Source organism: Neomonachus schauinslandi, chromosome 3, assembly GCF_002201575.2.
Source record: "Neomonachus schauinslandi chromosome 3, ASM220157v2, whole genome shotgun sequence".
Lineage (NCBI taxonomy): Eukaryota > Metazoa > Chordata > Mammalia > Carnivora > Phocidae > Neomonachus > Neomonachus schauinslandi.
Window position 1 is genome coordinate 185255951 of NC_058405.1, and position 22169 is coordinate 185278119.

The 22169-nt window shown below is 40.2% G+C and overlaps 1 protein-coding gene across 1 annotated transcript in view; it reads left to right on the forward strand.

Annotated features, from left to right (window-relative positions):
* Positions 1 to 22169, forward strand: part of DIS3L2 (DIS3 like 3'-5' exoribonuclease 2) — a 349227-nt gene that overhangs the window by 33799 nt on the left and 293259 nt on the right. The window contains exons 3-4 of the mRNA XM_021690362.2: positions 19957 to 20103; positions 20634 to 20791. Of these exons, the coding sequence (XP_021546037.2) occupies positions 20052 to 20103; positions 20634 to 20791 (210 nt within the window). The 5' untranslated portion in view covers positions 19957 to 20051. The remainder of the gene's footprint in view (positions 1 to 19956; positions 20104 to 20633; positions 20792 to 22169) is intronic.

The window sequence follows — 22169 nt, forward strand, 5'->3', positions numbered from 1 at the left end:
CCACATTTACTTTAATATCCTTTCCCACTTGCCTTTTTTCTTTTTGAGCTGAGAGTGAGTTGCAGACACAGCCATTCTTTTATGACCATTGTGCAGGGATCAAATAAGGAAATTAACATTGATACAATGCCATTAGCTAATCTATAGATCTTATTCAAATATCTTCAAGTTTCCTAATCATGTCCTTTATAGAGGAGACAAAAATCCTGATCACAAGTGCATGGGGTTGTCATGTGTCTTTGGTATCCTTTAATCTGGAAGAGTCTTTCCTTTCATGAATAATATTTTTGAAGATTATAGGCCAGTTATTTGTAGAAGTCCCTCAATTTGGGTTTTACTGGTGTTTCAGACATGACATGTTTTTCTTTCTTTTTTTTTTAAAATTTTATTTATTTGAGAGAGAGAATGAAATAGATCATGAGAGGGTCAGAGGGAGAAGCAGACTCCCTGCTGAGCAGGGAGCCCAATGCGGGACTCGATCCTGGGACTCTAGGATCATGACCTGAGCCGAAGGCAGTTGCTTAACCAACTGAGCCACCCAGGCGCCCCTTGACATGTTTTTCTTAATGTATCTCATCAGGAGGCATATGATACTGATTTGTCCCATTACAGGTGTTTATTACTTTGATCAGCTGGTTAAGTTGGTTGTCTAGATATCTCCACTGTCAAGATATGCTTTTCCTCTTTATATTTAATAACTATCTTTGAAGATAGTTTGAGGTGATTTAATATTCTTTTACTCCTCAAACTTTCACCCACTGGTTTATCATCCATTGATGAATCCGAATGAATTAGGATGATGATGATTGCCAGTGGTAATTTTTTAATTCCATCATTTTTTCTGCATTTATTGTAATGTTGGGATTCTGATATAAGAAGAGCTTCCCCTTTTATTTATTTGTTTTTATCAGCATGAACTCATGGATTTTTATTTTATTTAATGGGTTATAAGCCATTATGTAAAATTTTTGATAGTTACATTGTCATATATTTGGCCAGTAGGAGCCTTTTTAGCTGGCTCCTGTGAACTCTTGACATGACCCCATTAGTTTTGGGTGTGTCCTTACTTTCTGGAACAAGAAGATATCCTATCTAGGCCAGGGCTTGGCAAACTTTTTCTGTTAAGTGGCCAGATAGTAAATATTTTTGGCTTTGAGGGCTATACAGTCTCCTGCAACTACTTAAGCCCACCCTCACAGCAGGAAAGCAGCCATAGACAATTTGTAAATGAATGAGCATGGCTATGTTCTGATAAAACTTTATTTACAAAGACAGGTGCCTGACTGAATTTGGCCTTTGGGCTGTAGTTTGCCAACCTCTCTTCTAGGCTCTTACTGTACCTACCCCCACTCCAGTCTCAGAATTGGCCATTTTTCTAAGGAGCTGTGGTTCCTTTTAGCAGTGAATGGTATTGAGAAACTGAGAGCTGGGGTCATTGCTCCTGGGATACTATTCATTTTAGGCCCTCTTAGAAGACAGAGCTAGATAACTTAAGAATATATACATGTGGGACGCCTGGGTGGCTCAGTCAGTTAAGCATCTGCCTTCAGCTCAGGTCATGATCCCAGCATTCTGGGATCGAGTCCCACATTGGGCTCCTTGCTCCGCGGGGAGCCTGCTTCTCCTGCTGCCTGCCGCTCCCCCTGCCGCTCCCCCTGCTCTCTCTCTCTCTCTGACAAATAAAATATTTTATTTTATTTTTTAAAGATTTTATTCATTTATTTGACAGAGAGAGACACAGCGAGAGAGGGAACAGAAGCAGAGGGAGTGGGAGAGGGAGAAGCAGGCCTCCCGCGGAGCAGGGAGCCTGATACGGGGCTGGATCCCGGGACCCTGGGATCATGACCTGAACTGAAAGTGGACGCTTAACAACTGAGCCACCCAGGCGCCCCATAAATAAAATATTTTTAAAAAAGAATATATACATGTATATACTTGTATACATTTGTGTGTGAGTGTTTCTGTGTTTATCTATCTCTATTATAAACCATTGGTTATAGTTATATTTCCAATTCCATTTCAATACCAAAGGGTTTCTTCTAACCTTTCTACTTTCTTTCTTTCTTTTTTAAAGATTTTATTTATTTATTTGACAGAGAGACACAGCGAGAGAGGGAACACAAGCAGGGCGAGTGGGAGAGGGAGAAGCAGGCTTCCCGCCGAGCAGGGAACCCTACGTGGGGCTCGATCCCAGACCCTGGGATCATGACCTGAGCCAAAGGCAGACACTTAACGACTGAGCCACCAAGGCGCCCCACCTTTCTACTTTCTATATTTATAATATTTTTCTCCAACATTGACAAACCTGACTGCTTTTATCCACAGTATATTTATTTACTTGTCGAATCCTAGAATATACAGAAAGTAGTTTTAGAGTTGTTAACCCATACCTCTGTGAAAAACTAACTTATTAATTAGAAATTAATTTGAAAAAAATTTTAAAGATTTTTATTTATTTGAGAGAGAGCGAAAGCAAGAGAGATCACAGAGGGAGAGAGAAAGGGAGAAGCAGACTTGCTGCTAAACAGAGAGCCTGATGTGGGGCTCGATCCCAGGACCCTGAGATCATGACCTGAGCCGAAGGCAGGAGCTCAACCGACTGAGGCACCCAGATGCCCTTAATTTTCTTTAATTTAAAAAAAAATTTTGGGCGCCTGGGTGGCTCAGTTGGTTAAGCGACTGCCTTTGGCTCAGGTCATGATCCTGGAGTCCCTGGATCGAGTCCCGCATCGGGCTCCCTGCTCAGCTAGGAGCCTGCTTCTTCCTCTAACCCTCCCCCATCTCATGTACTCGCTCTCTCTCATTCTCTCTCTCTCAAATAAATAAAAATCTTAAAAAAAAAAATTTTTTTTAAGATTTTATTTATTTATTTTTTTAAAGATTTTATTTATTTGAGAGAGAGCACATGAGGGGGGAGGGTCAGAGGGAGAAGCAGACTCCCCGCTGAGCAGGGAGCCCGATGCGGGACTCGATCCTGGGACTCCAGGATCATGACCCGAGCCGAAGGCAGTTGCTTAACCAACTGAGCCACCCAGGCGCCCTATTTTATTTTTTTAAGCAATCTCTACACCTAACACATGGCTTGAACTCACATCCCCGAGATCAAGATTCCCATGTTCCACGGACTGAGCCAGCCAGGTGCCCTAATTAGAGTTTAATTTTTGTTTATACTTCTTATTTGTCTTTAACCTAAGGGTTTAGTTAAATACTGTTACCCAAGAGTTACTTGGGTTAGTTCTCCCCTCATTCTTTTGGTATGTTGTGTTTCTCATTTTAAATATAGTTAGGATCATTTCTTCTTGTTTACATTGTATTTTGGGCTATATCTCCCATTCTTATTTTGTGTTGATTTTTTTCAGTATGTGGAACATGAATGTGGTTTCAAAAGTCAGAACATACAAAAAGGTATATGCAGTAAAGTGTTACTCCACATTCATTTCTTTTGCCCAGTTTTCACCTGCTTCCTTTTCATTCTGCTCCCACCTACGCACCAACCCCCCAACCGTAGGTAACCATTCTCACTAGTTCTAAGTTACTGTTCTGCGTGTCTTTTCACACAAATGAGCATATGGGTGTGTGTGTGATTCTTATTTTTTTCTTTGTTACATAAAAGGAAGCATGCTACATGGATAATCTGTCCCGTAATTAATTCACAAGCTCTGGAGTTGATCAAAGTAGAACGCTTCTGTGTGGTGAAGTGAGTGGCCTCAGCTGAATCAACTTTCTGGCTTGCAAGAAGGAACTTTTATCAGGTTATGGTGAAGCTGAGCCAAGAACAAGAAACTAGGCTCAATCAGGCAATCTGCATTGGGTTAAAAAGACAATAAATACTTGGGTAGAAGAGATCTTGGTGATATCATTGTCTCTTGATACTGCTCCAACTTAGATTGTTGTTCTCCATGTCCTTTATGCCTGATGCACAATTGCCCTCTTGGGGTCTTCTTTTTCTTTCGATTGTCTTGGAAATTATGTATTATGTTTCCTCCTCATTATATCCTCTTTCTTGTTTTACTATGTCATTTTAGTCAAGCATATACTTTAGTACCTTCATAAGAAAGAATACATGAAATTTTTTTAGATCTACAATTCTGAAAATATCTTTATTCTACTACTGTACTTGATTACTAGTTTGCATATAGAATTTCCGGTTAGAAGTAATTTTCCTTAAATTGTTTTTGCTTCTTTATTGAGGTATAATTTATTTAAGTGAAATATTTCTCATGCTTAACATTCATTGAAGATCCAGGTTTTGCTCTGCTATCGTTTCCTTTTATCCCAAAGAACTTCCTTTTGTGTTACTTGTAGTGATGTTCTGCTGGTAATGGATTTTCTTGGTTCTCCTTTAATCTGAAAAATGTCTTTATTTTGCTTTCATTCCTGACAGATATTTTTACTGGATATAGAATTCTGGGTTGATAGTTTTTCTTTTCAACCCTTTAAAGATGTTGTTCCACTGTCTTCTGGATGCCTTGAAAGAGGATGATAGGAAATGATAAGAAATCTAATGCCGTTGAAATTGTTCCCCTCTATGTAGTATAGCATTTTCCTCTGGCTGCTTTAGATTTTTTCTTTTCTTTGGTTTTCAGCAGTTTTATTATGAGTCTGGATCTAGTTTTCTTTGAATTTTTCCTCTTTGGGGTTCATTGAGCTTCTTGAATTTATATATTTGTCCTTCTTCAAGTCTAGGATGTTTTTGGTCAATATTTATTTTACTTCTTTGGCTCATTCTTTCTTTTCTGGGATTCCAATTATTCATATGTTTGATTTTTTTTGACAAAATAAACCTTAAGTCCATAAGGCTCTGTTCATCTTTTTTCCCTCTTTTTCAGAGTATGTTATTTGTATTGATAAAGTTTAAGCTCACTGACTATTCTTATATCTCTATTTGCTATTAAGCTCATCCACAGAATTTTTTATTTCAGATATTATATTTGTCTATTTTGAGATTTCCAATTTTATTTTATTTATTTTTTATAATTTAGTTTTATTAACATATAGTGTAATATTTGTTTCAGGGGTACAGGTCTGTGATTCATCAGTCTTACACAATTCACAGCGCTCACCATAGCACATACGCTGCCCAATGTCCATCACCCAGCCACCCCATCCCTCTCACCCCACTCCAGTCCAGCAACCTTCAGTTTGTTTCCTGAGATTAAGAGTCTCTTATGGTTTGTCTCCCTCTCTGGTTTTGTCTTGTTTCATTTTTTCCTCTCTTCCCCTATGATCCTCTGCCTTGTTTCTCAAATTCCACATATCAGTGAGATCATATGATAATTGTCTTTCTCTGATTGACTTATTTTGCTTAGCATAATACCCTCTAGTTCCATCCATGTTGTTGCAAATGGCAAGATTTCATTTTTTTGATGGCTGCATAATATTCCATTTTATATATAAATGTGGTGTATATATACCACATCTTCTTTTTTTTTTTTTTTTTTTTTTTTTTTTTTTTTTTTTTTTTTTTTTTTAAAGATTTTATTTATTTATTTGAGAGAGAGAGAATGAGAGAGAGCACATGAGAGGGGGGAGGGTCAGAGGGAGAAGCAGACTCCCTGCCGAGCAGGGAGCCCGATGCGGGACTTGATCCAGGGACTCCAGGATCATGACCTGAGCCGAAGGCAGTCTCTTAACCAACTGAGCCACCCAGGCGCCCTATACCACATCTTCTTTATCCATTCATCTGTTGATGGACATCTAGGCTCTTTCCGTAGTTTAGCTATTGTGGACATTGCTGCTATAAACATTGGGGTTCACGTGCCCCTTTGGATCACTACATTTGTATCTTCAGGGTAAATACCCAGTAGTGCAATTGCTGAGTCATAGGGTAGCTCTATTTTCAACTTTTTTTTGTTTTTAAGGATTTTATTTATTTATTTGAAAGAGAGAGAATGAGAGAGAGAGCATGAGAGGGGAGGAGGGTCAGAGGGAGAAGCAGACTCCCTGTTAAGCAGGGAGCCCGATGCGGGACTCGATCCCAGGATTCCAGGATCATGACCTGAGCTAAAGGCAGTCGCCCAACCAACTGAGCCACCCAGGCACCCTATTTTCAACTTTTTGAGGAACCTCCATACTGTTTCCCAGAGTGGCTGCACCAGCTTGCATTCCCACCAACAATGTAGGAGGTTCCCCTTTCTCTGTATCCTCGCCAACATCTGTCGTTTCCTGACTTGTTAATTTTATCCATTCTGACTGGTGTGAGGTGGTATCTCATTGTGTTTTTTTTTTTTTTAAAGATTTTATTTATTTATTTGAGAGAGAGAATGAGATAGAGAGCATGAGGGGGGGAGGGTCAGAGAGAGAGGCAGACTCCCTGCTGAGCAGGGAGCCCGACGTGGGACTCGATCCCGGGACTCCAGGATCATGACCTGAGCCGAAGGCAGTCGCTTAACCAACTGAGCCACCCAAGCGCCCTCATTGTGGTTTTGATTTGTATTTCCCTGATGTCAAGTGATGTGAGCACTTTTTCATGTCTGTTGGCCATTTGGATGTCTTCTTTGGAGAAATGTCTGTTCATGTCTTCTGCCCATTTCTTGATTGGATTATTTGTTCTTTGGGTGTTGAGTTTGATAAGTTCTTTATAGATTTTGGATACTAGCCCTTTATCTGATATGTCATTTGCAAATATCTTCTCCCATTCTGTCAGTTGTCTTTTGCTTTTGCTGTTTCCTTTGCTGTGCAAAAGCTTTTTATCTTGATGAAGTCCCAATAGTTCATTTTTGCCCTTGCTTCCCTTGCCTTTGGTGATGTGTCTAGGAAGAAGTTGCTGCAGCTGAGGTTGAAGAAGTTGCTGCCTGTGTTCTCCTCAAGGATTTTGTTGGATTCCTGTCTCACATTTAGGTCTTTCATCCATGTTGAGTCTATTTTTGTGTGTGGTGTAAGGAAATGGTCCAGTTTCATTCTTCTGCATGTGGCTGTCCAATTTTCCCACCACCATTTGTTGAAGAGACTGTCTTTTTTCCATTGGACATTCTTTCCTGCTTTGTCGAAGATTAGTTGACCACAGAATTGAGGGTCCATTACTGGACTCTCTATTCTGTTCCATTGATCTATGTGTCTGTTTTTGTGCCAGTACCATACTGTCTTGATGATTACAGCTTTGTAATAGAGCCTGAAGTCCGGAATTGTGATGCCACAAGTTTTGCTTTTCTTTTTCAACATTCCTCTGGCTATTCGGGGTCTTCCTGGTTCCATACAAATTTTAGGATTATTTGTTCCATTTCTTTGAAAAAAGTTGATGGTATTTAAAAAAATTTTTTGTTGTTATGTTAATCACCATACATCACATCATTAGTTTTTTATGTAGTGTTCCATGATTCATTGTTTGTGCATAACACCCAGTGCTCCATGCAGAACGTGCCCTCTTTAATACCCATCACCAGGCTAACCCATCCTCCCACCCCCCTCCCCTCTAGAACCCTCAGTTTGTTTTTCAGAGTCAAGTTGATGGTATTTTGATAGGGATTGCATTAAATGTGTAGATTGCTCTAGGTGGCATAGACATTTTCACAATATTTGTTCTTCCAATCCATGAGCATGGAACATTTTTTCATTTCTTTGTGTCTTCCTCAGTTTCTTTCATGAGTATTCTATAGTTTTCTGAGTACGGATTTTTTGCCTCTTTGGTTAGATTTATTCCTAGGTATCTTACGGTTTTGGGAGCAGTTGTTAATGGGATCGACTCCTTAATTTCTCTTTCTTCTGTCTTGTTGTTGTTGTATAGAAATGCCACTGATTTCTGTGGATTGATTTTATATCCTGCTACTTTACTGAATTCCTGTATGAGTTCTAGCAGTTTTGGGGTGGAGTCTTTTGGGTTTTCCACATAAAGTATCATATCATCTGCAAGCAGTGAGAATTTGACTTCTTCTTTGCCGATGCTGATGCCTTTTATTTCTTTTTGTTGTCTAATTGCTGAGGCTAGGACTTCTATACTGTGTTGAACAGCAGTGGTGATAGTGGACATCCCTGCTGTGTTCCTGACCTTAGGGGAAAAGCTCTCAGTTTTTCCCCATTGAGAATGATATTCTCTGTGGGTTTTTCATAGATGGCTTTTATGATATTGAGGTATGTACCCTCTATCCCCACACTGTGAAGAGTTTTAATCAAGAAAGGATGCTGTAGGGCGCCTGGGTGGCTCAGTTGGTTAAGCGACTGCCTTCGGCTCAGGTCATGATCCTGGAGTCCCAGGATCGAGTCCCGCATTGGGCTCCCTGCTCGGCAGGGAGTCTGCTTCTCCCTCTGACCCTCCTCCCTCTCATGCTCTCTGTCTCTCATTCTCTCTGTCTCAAATAAATAAAATCTTTAAAAAAAAAAAAGGGGGGTGCTGTACTTTGTCAAATGCTTTTTCTGCATTTATTGAGAGGATCAGATGGTTCTTGTTCTTTTTTTTATTAATGTATCACATTGATTGATTTGTGGATGTTGAACCAGCCTTGCATCCCAGGAATAAATCCCACTTGGTCATGGTGAATAATCCTTTTAATGTACTGTTGGATCCTATTGGCTAGTATTTTGGTGAAAATTTTTGCATCCGTATTCGTCAGGGATATTGGTCTGAAATTCTCCTTTTTGATGGGGTCTTTGTCTGGTTTTGGAATCAAGGTAATGCCTCATAAAATGAGTTTGGAAGTTTTCAGGATTTCCATTTTTAAAGGAAATTTTTATTTCTCTGTTGAGATTTTCTCTCTCTTCAGTCATTCAAGTGTCTTTTCCTTTCCTTCAATGAGCATAGTTATCATAACTGGTTTAAAGTCCTTATCTGATAATTTTAACCTCTGAGTCATTTTAAGGTTGATATCTATTAATTTTTTTCACTTTAGAATGGGTCAAATTTTCCGTGTTCTTCGTATGGCAAATAATTTTGGGTTGCACCTTGGATATAGTTAATCTGAATTCTGTTAAATTCCACTGAAGAGTGTTGATTTTTTAAAAATTTCATTGGCAATTAGCCTCAAGCCACATTAGGCTCAGACTGTAAGTCTTGTCTCCCATAGGTTCACATTCCAGTTCAATTTTTTAAGGCTTTATGATGTTCTGTTGGGTCTTTCCTACATATCTACGGTGTTAAGGGGTCAGCCCGAGACTTGTACAGTGTTGATAAGAATTAGGGGAATCCCTTCTTCAGCTCTCCTATTCTAGATTGCCCTTGGCAGCCAGCTGTTTTGCCCTCCTTCTGGCTAGTCTGTAGGATTTCTCTTGAAGTTTCAGCTGCCTGTGCTGCCCACTCCTTTGACTATGGCCTGTCCTTAGGGCAAAGCTGTGCCCCCCTCCAAAACCCCCAAACCAGAAAACCAAAAACCAGACACATGAAACTCACTTCTGTGCCAGTTGTGTCTCTAGATTTCTCCTCCTCCCAATCTGTTTCTTTTGTTTACTCCTCAGAGTCTTCACGTAGTTCTGTTCTGTACTGTTCTTTTCTTTTCTTTCTTTCTCTTACCCCCCCACCCCCCGAGTTTGTAGTTGTTAACTCAGTTTGTTTTTAAGTCATTTTTCAGGCTTTGATGCCAAGCTTGGGCTTTCCCATCTTATCATTTTCATTAGGAATTCACCTAGTGTGATACTGAAAAAACCTTTAGTAAGAGATGAGACCTGAAAAATAGGTATGTTAAGAGTTCTCTAGAGAAACAGAACAAATAGGATATAGATATAGGAACATATTTATTATAGGGATTGGTTCATGCAATCAGGGAAGCTGAGAAGTTCCACAATCTGCTGTCTGCAAGCTGAAGACCCTGGAAAGGTAGTAATGTAATTCATTCTGAGTCTGAAGATCTAAGAATCAGGGGAACCAATGATGTAGCTTTCAGTCCAGTCTGAGGGTCTGAGAACTGAGAGTGCTGAGAACAGGAGAAGATCCATGTCCCAGCTCAAGTGATCAGACGGGAGGGGCCAAATTCTTCTTTCCTTGGCCTTTTTGTTTTATTCAGGCCCTCAACAGATTGGATGGTACATACCCACATTGAGGAGGGTGGACTGGTCTACTGAGTCCACCAATTCTAATGCTAATTTCATCCAGAAACCTCACAGACACAAACATACCCTGAAATAATGTTTAGCTAAATATCTGGAGACTCTCTGATCCAGTCATGTTGACATAAAATTAACCATTACAGTAGGTTAGATTACAGAGTTGCAGTGAGGAACCCTGAAAGGTTTTGAAAAAGCCCTTGATAAGATACCTCCTGTGTGAAATATGGATTGAAGAAAAAAACTAGTGGTTGAGAGACCCGTTAAGAAATTGTTGTAATCTTTAGGCTATTCTGTTGCAACAGCCTGATTTCAGACAGTGCTGATCAAGTTGGAAAGGAGAGAATCTATTTAGGACACATTTTGAAGATAGAAGCAATGGAATTTGGTATAGAGTCTTATTAATGGAGAGAACAATATTAGATGACTACTGTTTGCTGCCCAGGGATGATAATGATGTCATTAATCCAGATGCAGTAAGTATGCGGGCGGAAAATCTAGTTTGAGGAGAATAATAACTTGAATTAGAAACATGTTACATTGAAAGTGCTTGCCAATATTAATGAGCAGGAAGTTGGAAAGTTAAAGAAGAGCTTCAGAGAGCAGGGCTGGAGGTATACATTTAAAATTCTTTAACAGAGAAGTGATATGAGGCTTAAGAATAGGATCTTGGAGAGGCTGGGTGGCTCAGTTGGTTAAGCATCTGATTCTTGGCTTCAGCTCAGGTCATGATCTCACAGTCGTGGGATCGAGCCCTGCGTCAGGCTCTGTTCTCAGCATGGAGTCTCCTTCATTTCTTTTTCCCTCTCCCTCCCGCTCATTCTCTCTCTCTCAAATATATAAATAAATAAATCTTAAAAAAGAAAAGAATAGGATCTTGCAAATGGCAGAAACTTAAGAGGTAAGTGAAAGAAGAGGAGTCAGCAAGAAAATTTGAGAATTGCAGGGAGAGTTGGAGGAGCCAGGAGACTGTGGTGTTCTGAAGGGTCAAGGGACTTTGTAGCCCAAGGATATGGTCAGTGGCATCCTGTTCTAGAGGGTCTAGGAAAAATTAACTGAGAGTATGCTATTGTTTTAGTAATGAAGATTTTCCTCTTTAGGAATACGGAAAGCCCTATTTTTTAAGATTTATTTATTTATTTTAGAGAGAGTGAGTGTGTGAGCAGGGGGAGGGGCAGAAGGAGAGGGCAAGAGAGAGAATCTCAAGCATACTCTGTGCTGAGCAAGGAGCCTTCAACAGATTTTTTTTTTGGTGATGGGTATAAGCCAGCTTTTCTAACTGTTGTCAGAAGAAAGACTGGTTTCCAACTATCTTCTATGCCATAATTGGAAGTGCCAACCTCACTCTAATCTGTTGAAGGTATTTGAGAGGTAATAAGAGAGTGAGTATCTAGGAAGAATAAAGGTTTAAGGAAATAAGGCTAGTATTTAGGGTTGTCTCCTATGGATGCTTACTAGTTTTTAGAGGGATCAGCTGAAAGACTGAGAAGCTGAAAAACTGAGCGGTGTACCTGATATTATCTTAGGGCTAGAGAGATAGAGATTGGAATTTAGGTCCTGCTAATGTGGGGAGTGTGTGGTCCTGGTGAACCACCGTTATTTGGGATTGGGATCCTGAAGGGCTACAGTCTACAAGTAAGGTTGAAGTGGATGTAGATAGGCCCTCACAGAAACTGTATCTCTACTTTGAATGCATTTAAACACTGAAAGCAGATTGAGGTAATTTATTATGTTTGTCTCAGGTGCTTGGCAGAAGCAAATGAAAGTCCTGTTTGGAACATGGTAACATTATGCTAAGCCTCAAATTATCACTATAGAAATCTTGGAAATATAAACTCTAGTTCATAATAAAAAAAATCAGGCACAAATGATCAAACAACATGAACAAAATCAAATAGAAGCAACAGAAGATAGTATTAGATCCATCTGGGCCTCTGTTATTGGAGTTTTCAGGAGCAACTTTAATATAGCTATGCTTACCTTGTTCATAGAGACAAAGGACAAGATTTACCATTTTTAGCAGAGAACTGGAAACTTTTATTTATTTATTTTTTTATTATTATTTTTATTTATTTATTTATTTGAGAGAGAGAGAATGAGAGAGAACACATGGGAGGGAGGAGGGTCAGAGGGAGAAGCAGACTCCCCGCCGAGCAGGGAGCCCGATGCGGGACTCGATCCCGGGACTCCAGGATCATGACCTGAGCCGAAGGCAGTCGCTTAACCAACTGAGCCACCCAGGCGCCCCAAAGAGAACTGGAAACTTTTAAAAGAAAAAAATGGAAAATCTAGACTTGAAAGCATAACAACTGAAATTAGGGACTTAATGGGTGAGTTTGATGGAAGATTAGAGCTGATAATTAGTGAAGTGGAAGAATCACTGAAGAGATTGAGGAAGACATAGAGACACTGAAAGGTCAAAAGTGTGTAATTAAAGTTCCATACAAAGTGTTTAGAGAGAATGGGCAGAAGGGTTATGGGACAAGATTGGCTGACGACTTTTCATAACTGATGAAAGCTATCAAATAATAGTATTATTGCTTACACCAAGCAGGATTAAAAAAAATCCATACCTTGGTATATTGTAGTAAATTGGTAGAAAACCAAGGATGAAGAGAAAAATCTCAAAAGCTGCTATAGATGGGGAAAGGGAACAGTACACTTACAAAGAATAAAAAATTAGATTAACGACTGACTTTTCAACAGAAACATTGAAGGCCAGAAGACAATGGAATATCTTCAAATTACTGAGAGAAAATAACTGACAATCTAGAATTCTAAAACCTGTAAAAATTTCCTATGAGAATAAAGATGAAATTCGAATGTTTCAGTCCTGACAGGAACTCTTTAAAATGCTCAAAAGACACATGTGGCTTGTGGCTACCATACAGGACAGTGCAGATGTCAGAAATTTCCATAATTTCAGAAAGGACAACACTACTATATGTACTAAGAAAATCACAAGGGTATTTTGAGCAACATTCTACCTCCTCAAAAAGGGAAACTTTAGATGAAATTGATAAATTTCTTTCTAGATGCAAATTACTAAAACAAGAAATTTAAAAATCCTAATTATTTTATATGTTAAAACATTTTTTTTTCTTATGATGTCTTTTTCTGCCTTTGGTATTGGGAAATACTATCCTTGTGGAATGAGTTGGGAAATATTTTCTCTGTTTTCTGGAAGAGTTTGTGAGGGATTATTATTATTTTTTCTTTCAATGTTTGGTAGAATTTACCTTAGCTTTCTTTATTAGAAGATTTAAAATTACTAATATAATTTTCTTGTTATATATCTATTTAAGTTTTCTATTTTTTCTTAAGTCAGCTTCAGTAATTTGTGTCTTTCTAGGAATTTGTCCATTTCATCTCAGTTATCTCGTTGGCCTAAAAGTTGTTTATTGTATTCCCTTATAATTCTTTTCTGTAAGGTTAGGAAAGAGGTGCCCTCTTTCACTCCTGTTCTGTGGTCACCTTGTGGAGGTAGAATGGACCCCTTCCCAATTAGTAGGATGTATATTGATTGCACCCTATATAACAGGAGAATTTGAGAGAGAACTTATTACTCACCTAAGAGACTCCTTGGCAGAGTAGGGTGGGTACAGGCATGTCTGGCCTGGCTTGAGTGATGCAGAAGGAGTGGCTTAGTTCTTTATAATGGCCAGGGGACTGGAGAGAAGTTCCTATGTGCAGACTGGGGATTTGTGAAATTCGAATTTCCCACTGGGGCCAAAGGTTGGGGGGCATATGGACTGTCTTATCAAGCTGTACAGATGGATCAAAGGGGAAAAGGGAGGTAAGGCTTAAAATAGGTTGGTAGTCAAACATTGAAAAATGGAGCCAGGCTCTTTATCACAAGTTTTTAAATTGGATTTTTAAAAAATAATTTTACTTCATATTTCTTTTCTTCCTTTCTTTATATTGGATCATCTTATTGATCATTTTTGTTTTCAGGTTTATTGATTCTTTTTATGCCAACTCAGATCTGCTATTGAACTCTTCTAGTGAATTTTTCATTATAGTTCTGTCTTTCAACTTGGAATGTACTTTTTTTTTTTTTTAAAGATTTTGTTTATTTATTTGACAGAGAGAGACACAGTGAGAGAGGGAACACAAGCAGGGGAGTGGGAGAGGGAGAAGCAGACTCTCCCCCGCCGAGCAGGGAGCCCTATGCGGGGCTCCATCCCAGGACCCTGAGATCATGATCTGAGCCGAAGGCAGATGCTTAATGACTGAGCCAGCCAGGTGCCCTGGAATGTACTTTTTTAAAACAATAATTTCTGTCTATTGATATTCTCTTTTCTTTTTTAAATTTTCTTTTTATTATTTTGTAAAAAATCATTTATTTATTTGAGGGACAGGGTGCACGTTTGTTGAAACCTGGACATTTTTGATAATATAGTTGGCATTCTGATTCCTTTTCCCCTGGAGCTGGTTGTTCTTTTTGTTTGTGTAGTGACTTGTCTGGACTTATTCTTTGGAGTCTGTTTCTCCCACAGTGTGTGGATGCTGATGTCTCTGCTAGTTCTTCCTTTCTTGTTTTTATTTTTAAGTCTAACTTTCTTGTAGTTGCCCTTGGGTCAGCATATCTTAATGGTCAGCCTATGATTCTCAGAGGCTGTGTTTAAACTCTGAAACAGTGAGGCCCCCATCCTCTGTCAGTGGTTCTCATGAGACTTGGGGGAATGCATTCAAGTTCACACAATTTACACGTCAGCCCAGGCTTTTGCTTTCTGCATTTGCAAGGCTCACATTTATCCAGGGATGAGTAGCTCTTTAGGCCTTCTCTTGTGCATGCACATAGCAGGAAAAAGTAGATTCTTGTCAAGGCCCACTTTGGTTGTCTCATTTCTAATTCTCCCTGTTAAATTTCTGGTTGATTTCCTGATTTGTAGCTTGCCCTAACTAGTATTGCAGATTCAGGCTAGTTGTGATATTGGCCTTCTAATTTTTTTTTTTTGTGCCTGGAATCATTATTGTTTTTGAAAATGCCCCTGGGCATGGAATTCTTCTTGCTCTGTTCCAAAGAAATTTAGCTCCTTCTGGTAAGTGGAACTGCCAGTCTTCACAGCTTGCTCTGCCCTGGTGGGACTTTCATACCAAGGGATTGGGAGCATGTGTGGGATGGTGGGAGCTCCAGGTTAAGCCACCACACACTTCCTTTGTTCTTAACAGGATTCAGTAGATTTTCTTGAGTAAACACATCTCAATTTTTTGTATGTCTTTGGTCAATATCCTGATTCTTGAATAGTTGGTTTTGATAATTTTATCCAGTTTTATTGTTATTTTTGTTCTAGGGGATAATATTTATCATATTCCTTATTCAACCATTCTGGGCATCATTTCCCGTCTTCTCTCTTCCTCTGTCTCTTTCTCTGTCTCTCTCATACATACACACACACACACACATACACACGCACATTTTTTCTTTTTTTAGAGAGCATGTGTGTGTGTGTGAGTATGTGCGGTGGGTGGTGGGGGAGGGGGAGAGGAAGAGAGAGAATCTTAAGCAGACTCCATGGCCAGTGCAGAACCCGACTTGGGGCTTGATCTCACCACCCTGAGATCGAGACCTGAGCCAAAATCAAGAGTCAGGCGCTTAACCAGCTGAGCCACCCAGGCACCCCTCTGCCTCCCTCATTTTTTTTTTAAAGATTTTGTTTATTTATTTGACAGAGAGTGGGAAAGAGAGAGCAAGAGAAAGCACAAGCAGGGGGAGCAGCAGAGGGAGAGGGAGAAGCAGATTCCCCACTGAGCAGGGACCCCAGGAACATGACCTGAGCTGAAGGCAGACGCCCAACCGACTGAGCCACCCAGGCGCCCCTGTCTCCCTCATTTTTAAACATTTAAATTTTACTCAAACTGAATTTTATTTTAGAACGTGTTATAAAGTACACTGTATTGGCCGTTTGGGTAAGTAGTGTCTTAATACAACTTGTTGACTATTTCATGTGTTTCTCAATTATTTGTAGTATAAATTGTTTATTTCTTTAATTTCAGTGAGGTTTATTTTAAACTTTTAAAAAATTTATTCCATCAATAGTGTGTTCTTTCATTTGTTTTTACCATGTCTTGCTTTCTGTTGGCTCCATCTTAGCTTCTGAATAGGCTCAACCTTTCCTGTTTTTAAACTTTTCTTTTGATTTTATCTCCTTGGGTTTTCTTTACTGCCCAGGTTCATAAATTTCATCTGCTCTTGCTTCTTATCAGGGCTGAGATATAGGGTAAGGCAAGTGAGATGCCTAGGGCATAAACATTTCAGGAGTCTCTCTCAAAGTCCTGCAAGTGCAGGATGCAGGGTTGGTACTTGCATGGTTTTGCTTTTAAGAATTTTGCATCCTAGGTGCCTGGCTTGCCTCACACTAGTCCTTGCCCTGCTTAAATTTCTCATAGTGGGTATTCATTGTAAGTTGTTTCTATTTCTGTTCCAAATAGGCTTCATTTATTCAAGTTTTGAGCAACTGCTCTGCACTATGCATTGTGCTAGGTTTGGGGAATATAAAGGGTCTCAAGACACTGCTTCTTTCACCTAGATTATTTCTTCAGATTTACTCCTTCTCAAGTCTAGTGCCTTTCCCCCCATTCTGCTTCATTCCTGCCTTTTTGTACCATGGGACACTGTTAATCATTACTGCCTGTTCATCCTCACCCCAGCCCAACTCTTCAAAATATACAGCTATTTCCATGATAAGACACCCTCTCAAGGAACCAGTACATCAGTGTCCCTCATTCTGAAAGCTGATGAGGATTAGAAATTGACTTGTCCTGGGCGCCTGGGTGGCTCAGATGGTTAAGCGTCTGCCTTCGGCTCAGGTCATGATCCCAGGGTCCTGGGATCGAGTCCCGCATCGGGCTCCCTGCTCCTTGGGAGCCTGCTTCTCCCTCTGCCTCTCTCTCTCTCTCTGTCTCTCATGAATAAATAAATAAAATCTTTAAAAAAAAAAAAAAAAGAAATTGACTTGTCCTTTCAGTGTGTTAAGGTAGGGGGGCCCAGGATTTCTCTTGGGTTAATGGGCCTTTAGACCCATGTTGCTGGGAAGGTTGCTTGTTCATTCATCTTCTGCTTTGTATCTTCTCTGTTTGGAATCTTTCCATCTCCTTCCAGTACTTTGATACCCAAAGGCAAGCTGATTCTCTGCCCAGCTATTTGGCTGACTCTTGCCAACTTTGTTTCCTGGGTCCTGTGTTCTTTTCCTGTTCTTTGCTGACTTGTTTTTAGTGTAATTTCTCTGAATGACCCTGCTCTGCTTAGGTGTTTTCACTGCTTATTCATGAAAATAAACTCATCTACTCATTTAAGGAGTGAATAATGAACACATATTCCACCCCAGGTACTATAGGAGTCACTGGGGTTATAACAATGAACGCAACCAAATGTTCCTTGTCCTCCTGAGCTAGAGAGACAAGTTAGGTATGAATTACATCAACTGGGGGGTATTTGCTGTGAAGGAAAGTTAGAGATGCAGCTGATCTTGAGACATTTGAGTTGAGATCCTGGTCTTCATTTCACTTAACTGGCAGTCAGTTTTGAGCTCTTGCCTGCATCAGGACTTGATACAAAGCACCCATTTTCAATTCTGCCTTTGTTTTTGTATTGTCTTTTTCCTGCTGCAGCTTGCCCCCAACCCTACACCTTACCCAAGGCTGCCATGAATACAATTTACAATTACTGCCATGAATACAAATTACAATACAGTCTTACTCAGTAGTGGTTGTCAAGCATGATCATTAACTCGTTCTCCTTTGGAAGTTATTTTCTCCCTTTTTTTCTTAACATTTGACTGTGTTGGTTCTTTTCCTACATCTTTGTTAGCTTCTTTGTTATATTTTCTACTTCTTCTTTGCATTTCCTAAAAGTTGCCCTAACCCAGATTTTGTCCTGGGCCCCTTCTGTATCAGTTTAGCCTTTCTTGGCAGTCTTGTCCATTCTAGAAAACTCTGGGTTACCATTTTTATGCAAATGGATGGCTAATTTATCTAAGTTATGCTCTAGTTTCCAAGTATTTGGGTTAGAGGTACACACAGAGGCACATTTCCATGTGTACAGGTGTATGTAGAGGTGTGTGTTCACGTAAAGACAGGGAACACCCTAAGTGGAATTCATTATCTTTAACTCAGTGATGTTATAATCTCCCGGTCTCCTTGCTTGAAATCTCGAACATTTCCCACCTTCTTGCTCTCGAGATTCCAGATCTGCGTGGCTGCCAAGTTGGGGCCAGTTTGTCCTGTAGTAATAATACCATGTCATGGGTTTCTTCTTTTCAGTGTGTGCTTGTTCAGCTCTAGTTTAGGCCTTCCTTCCTTTCTCCCTGTCTGTTCTGGTTCTTTCCTAAGGTGCAGCTGCCGCTTTCTCAATTCCAGATGACTCTGAATCCTGTGCCAGGTTCATTTTTCCTGAAACACAATTCTGATCTGTTGTTCTTCTCTTCTGCTCATTCATGCTTCAGAAATTCCCTACTGCCTTTGAAAAACGGGCTGGTTTTCTAGACCTTCCAACTTGTTTTATTTTCCTTGCCACTGCCTCCCTTCATACTGGACTCTCTCCAAATGGAATTAATGTTGTAAGAACCTGCCTGTGTTTTTCTGTTTGTGTCTCTACTTTTGTTTCCTTTGCCAGCAGTATTCTTTTCTCACATTCTCAATTCTTCCTTCACATCTTTCCTAAAGTTCTCTCAGATTTCCTGACCCAGAGATACTTTCTTCCATCATAAGTACATTTACACATACTTAAAAAAATAGAGTGCTATCACTTCCCAACTTGTATTGTTGTTTCAACATGATTTTTATAACTCTAATTAGCTTTTGTGTTCTTCACTGTGCCTAGTATAGTACATTGTCCGAGTATTTGTTGAATTAATAAGTGGATGAATGCCTTCTGAATTAAACGATCAGAGAGTCTGGCCTCCTCTTCTGTGTGCCCTTCCCATTACCTTGTTGTTTATCTAAGACCATCTGTTTCTCTCCCTTCTTGCATTTTTTTTTTTTTTTACTTTATCCCTGAATCTCTTTGTGTATTGCTAAGTGGCCTATTACCCTTTGTCTTTGTAGCTTCTCTTTTCCTGAGTTAGTATTAATTTCACTTTAAAGAAAAATGATGTCATTTCAGTGAAGGATGTTTGTGGGAAATTTGAAGGAAATGGAAGCTAGTGCTGAGAATGACATCTTGATCCATTTTATGGGAAAGAAGCCTGCCCACCAAAGTATAGGCTTGAATCCCTGGGCTGGTGGCCAGCTGAGAGTAGAAAGTAGAAGTTGTGTTGATGTGTTCAGTATCCAGGTGGAAGGCCAGGGGCCAGCTCCAGGGCCCTGGATTCCAGTTTACTGATCCAGGCAGCTGCCGTATATTCCTTAGAAGCAGCTGCCTTGAGCTTGCGGACAGATGATTGGTTTGAAGTGATGTCAGGTAAGAGTAGGGAAATAGATGTCTAACTGCAGTGTTGCCATTTTTTGAAAGCTAGTGAACCACCTGGGGTTCCCTGCATAGTTTTGGATATCCGGTTGTGGCAGTGAATTAGGTTTTGTTGATGGATTGCAAAGGAATTAATTTACTTGGTTTCATAGATGAACGTCATTTGTCCGACATGAAACTTAGTAAGTGCTGCATCTTTTGAGTCCTACTTTAGTACCTATTTCATTATAGCCTTGAGATTCCAGATCTTTATACCTTTTTTCAAAATTCTATTCCCTCCCGCTCTTATCCATTTCAGAAGCCGAATGGAACTGCAGAACTCCTTCATCCCCGCCTCATTGCCCTGTTTGTGGAGGTTTTTAGTTGAAGTGGCCCAGACAAACAGGCTAGCGATACCTTGAAAAGAAACTGAGGACAGATGGTGTGCTTGCCTAACTGCCTAGGAGAAAGTGACACTGGGACCCAGGAGGCCCCCCTGCCCCTCTGATGTTTTTATCATGCGTGTACCACATTTCTGAGAGCACAGAGGAGGCTACAGGTTAACTGCTCGTCAGTCACTTATCTCTCTTTGATTTCAGCTAGTGACTGAGCTACACAAGGCAGGAAGAACTCTGAGCTGAGCAGTGGAGGCCCCCTCTGGATCTGGAGAGAAGAGGCGACCTTGGAACCAGTAATGAGCCATCCTGACTGCAGGCTGAACCTCCGGCCCCTGGGGACCCCCAGAGGTAGCAAAAGGAAAATGGAGTCTATTCTAGCAACTGGAGACCTGAAATGAAGTAACAATGGAATGGAGGCGCAGGGCGGATCTTAGGGCTGAGGGACACTATAGTTCTTTTGGTGACCTGTTATTCTTCCATGTTATTTATTCTAGAATTAAGTGTGGTTTCTTGTTGTCTTAATGTATTGTTATATTGAGTCCAGCTGTTTGGTTTCCTCCAGAAAAGAGACAATCTTTTAGTAATTCCTATTTTAAAAAGTTTGTGTCTATAAACAGCAAAGCATATTGAACCCATTATTCAGATTATGTTCTGTGCATGTTGTGGTGCTGATTTAAAACTTAAGTCTCATCTCTACATTTTATTCATGTTTCCTTACTCATTCTTTCCTTTTTGTGACTCTTTGAAATCATTATCCGAGCATTTCATTCTTTTATTAGTCTTTCTACATTAAAAAAAAAAAAGGTAAAATGTCTCCAGTTTAAAAATACAGAGATGTTTGGTTGAGGAAAGAGTTGATTGCTGCCTCATGTTTCTAGGTGTGTCCTCTGTGGTTGGCCCACATGGTGTTGGTGCTTCGCCAGGTGACAAAAAGTCAAAGAACAAGTCCATACGAGGGAAGAAAAAGAGCATATTTGAAACCTACATGTCCAAGGAGGATGTCTCAGACGGCTTGAAGAGAGGAACACTTATCCAGGTGCTTAAAACATAAGAGGCGGCTATTCCTTGACTACGTGGAATCAGAAGTAATCTATTGCTCATTAAACTGTTTATTGTTCTATATTGTGTGCTTGAGGGACATGATGTGAGAGCAGGCACAGGACTTCCCACTTCTACACCTACAGTGCAGTTCGGGGTGGTAAGCGGCACAAGACAGACAGACCAAGTGCTCTGAGATTTGAGAGGAAGGAGCCATTACTTAAAGTTAGGGTTGTCTAGGAGTTTTTTGTTTTTTTTTGTCTAGGAATGTTTTATTGGAAGGGATATATTTGGACCAGGCCATGAATTGGCACAGTTGGAACAAGTGAAGGTAAGAGAAAGAGCTTTACAGGCGGAGAGACCAGTGTGCGCTACTAAGACAGAAGTGGGCAATAGGGTTTGGCTGTAAGGAGCATTGAGAGTTCAGTTTGCCTGGAGCACGTGGATGCTAAATGATGGAGACTAGGCTTGAAAAGGAACCACTAAACAGCACCAGACAATATTTGTTGAGTGCTTTATAGTTTACAGAATACTTTTACAAGCTAGGTCAGTGGTTTGGCTCAGCAAAAGTTTGTTGAGCATCTACTGTGCCGGGAACAGTTCATGGTTGGGAGCATCCATGCCTGGATGCTCTTGAGACGAAGGCGGATGGGACCAGTTTTCTGTTCTTTGAGCTCCCAGCCCAGTGCGGGCAGGCAGTCATGTGAATGGATGATTTGGGGATAAACAGTAAGTGCTCAAATAAAAGTGTTAGCAGGCTGTATGGGAGGGTGGTGGGGGGAACTGGGAGCCTGGAGGAGGTGACTTCTTGGTGGATATTGAAGGATGACTAGTTGGGCCCTATTACATGAGTGATATGTGTGTGAGAAGGAGGTAGAGAGTTGTAGCACTGATGAAAACGTGACTTGTGAAACAGTGTGGAGTAAGGCAGCTTTGGTCTCCTTAGCCATGAAATATGAGGCAGGAAGTAGGTGATGATGAGATGGAGAGTGAGGTAGGGGCACATATTCTTTGAATTAAGTGTATTTTATAATTATTGGATTGGTATTTAGAGGCATTGCCATGTGTTACCTGGCTTACTTGAAAATGTTGGTTGTGTTCCATTCTGAACACATTCTCTCATTTCTCTCATTCTGAGAGCCCAGCTTCTATATTTGTTTTGGCTTAAGATCCAGCCAGTGAACAGATATTGTCATCTTCTTTTCCTTTTTAATCACCTTTTTGTATTTACCTGTGGTCAAGTGCACATATGATTAATATAGATTCTTTTTTTTGTTTGATTGTAACCTTTTGACCCCCTTCATCTACCCTCTGCCTTTGCCCTGTATCCCCGCCTCCTCTGGCAACCACCAGTCTATCTCTGAGGGTTTTTTTGT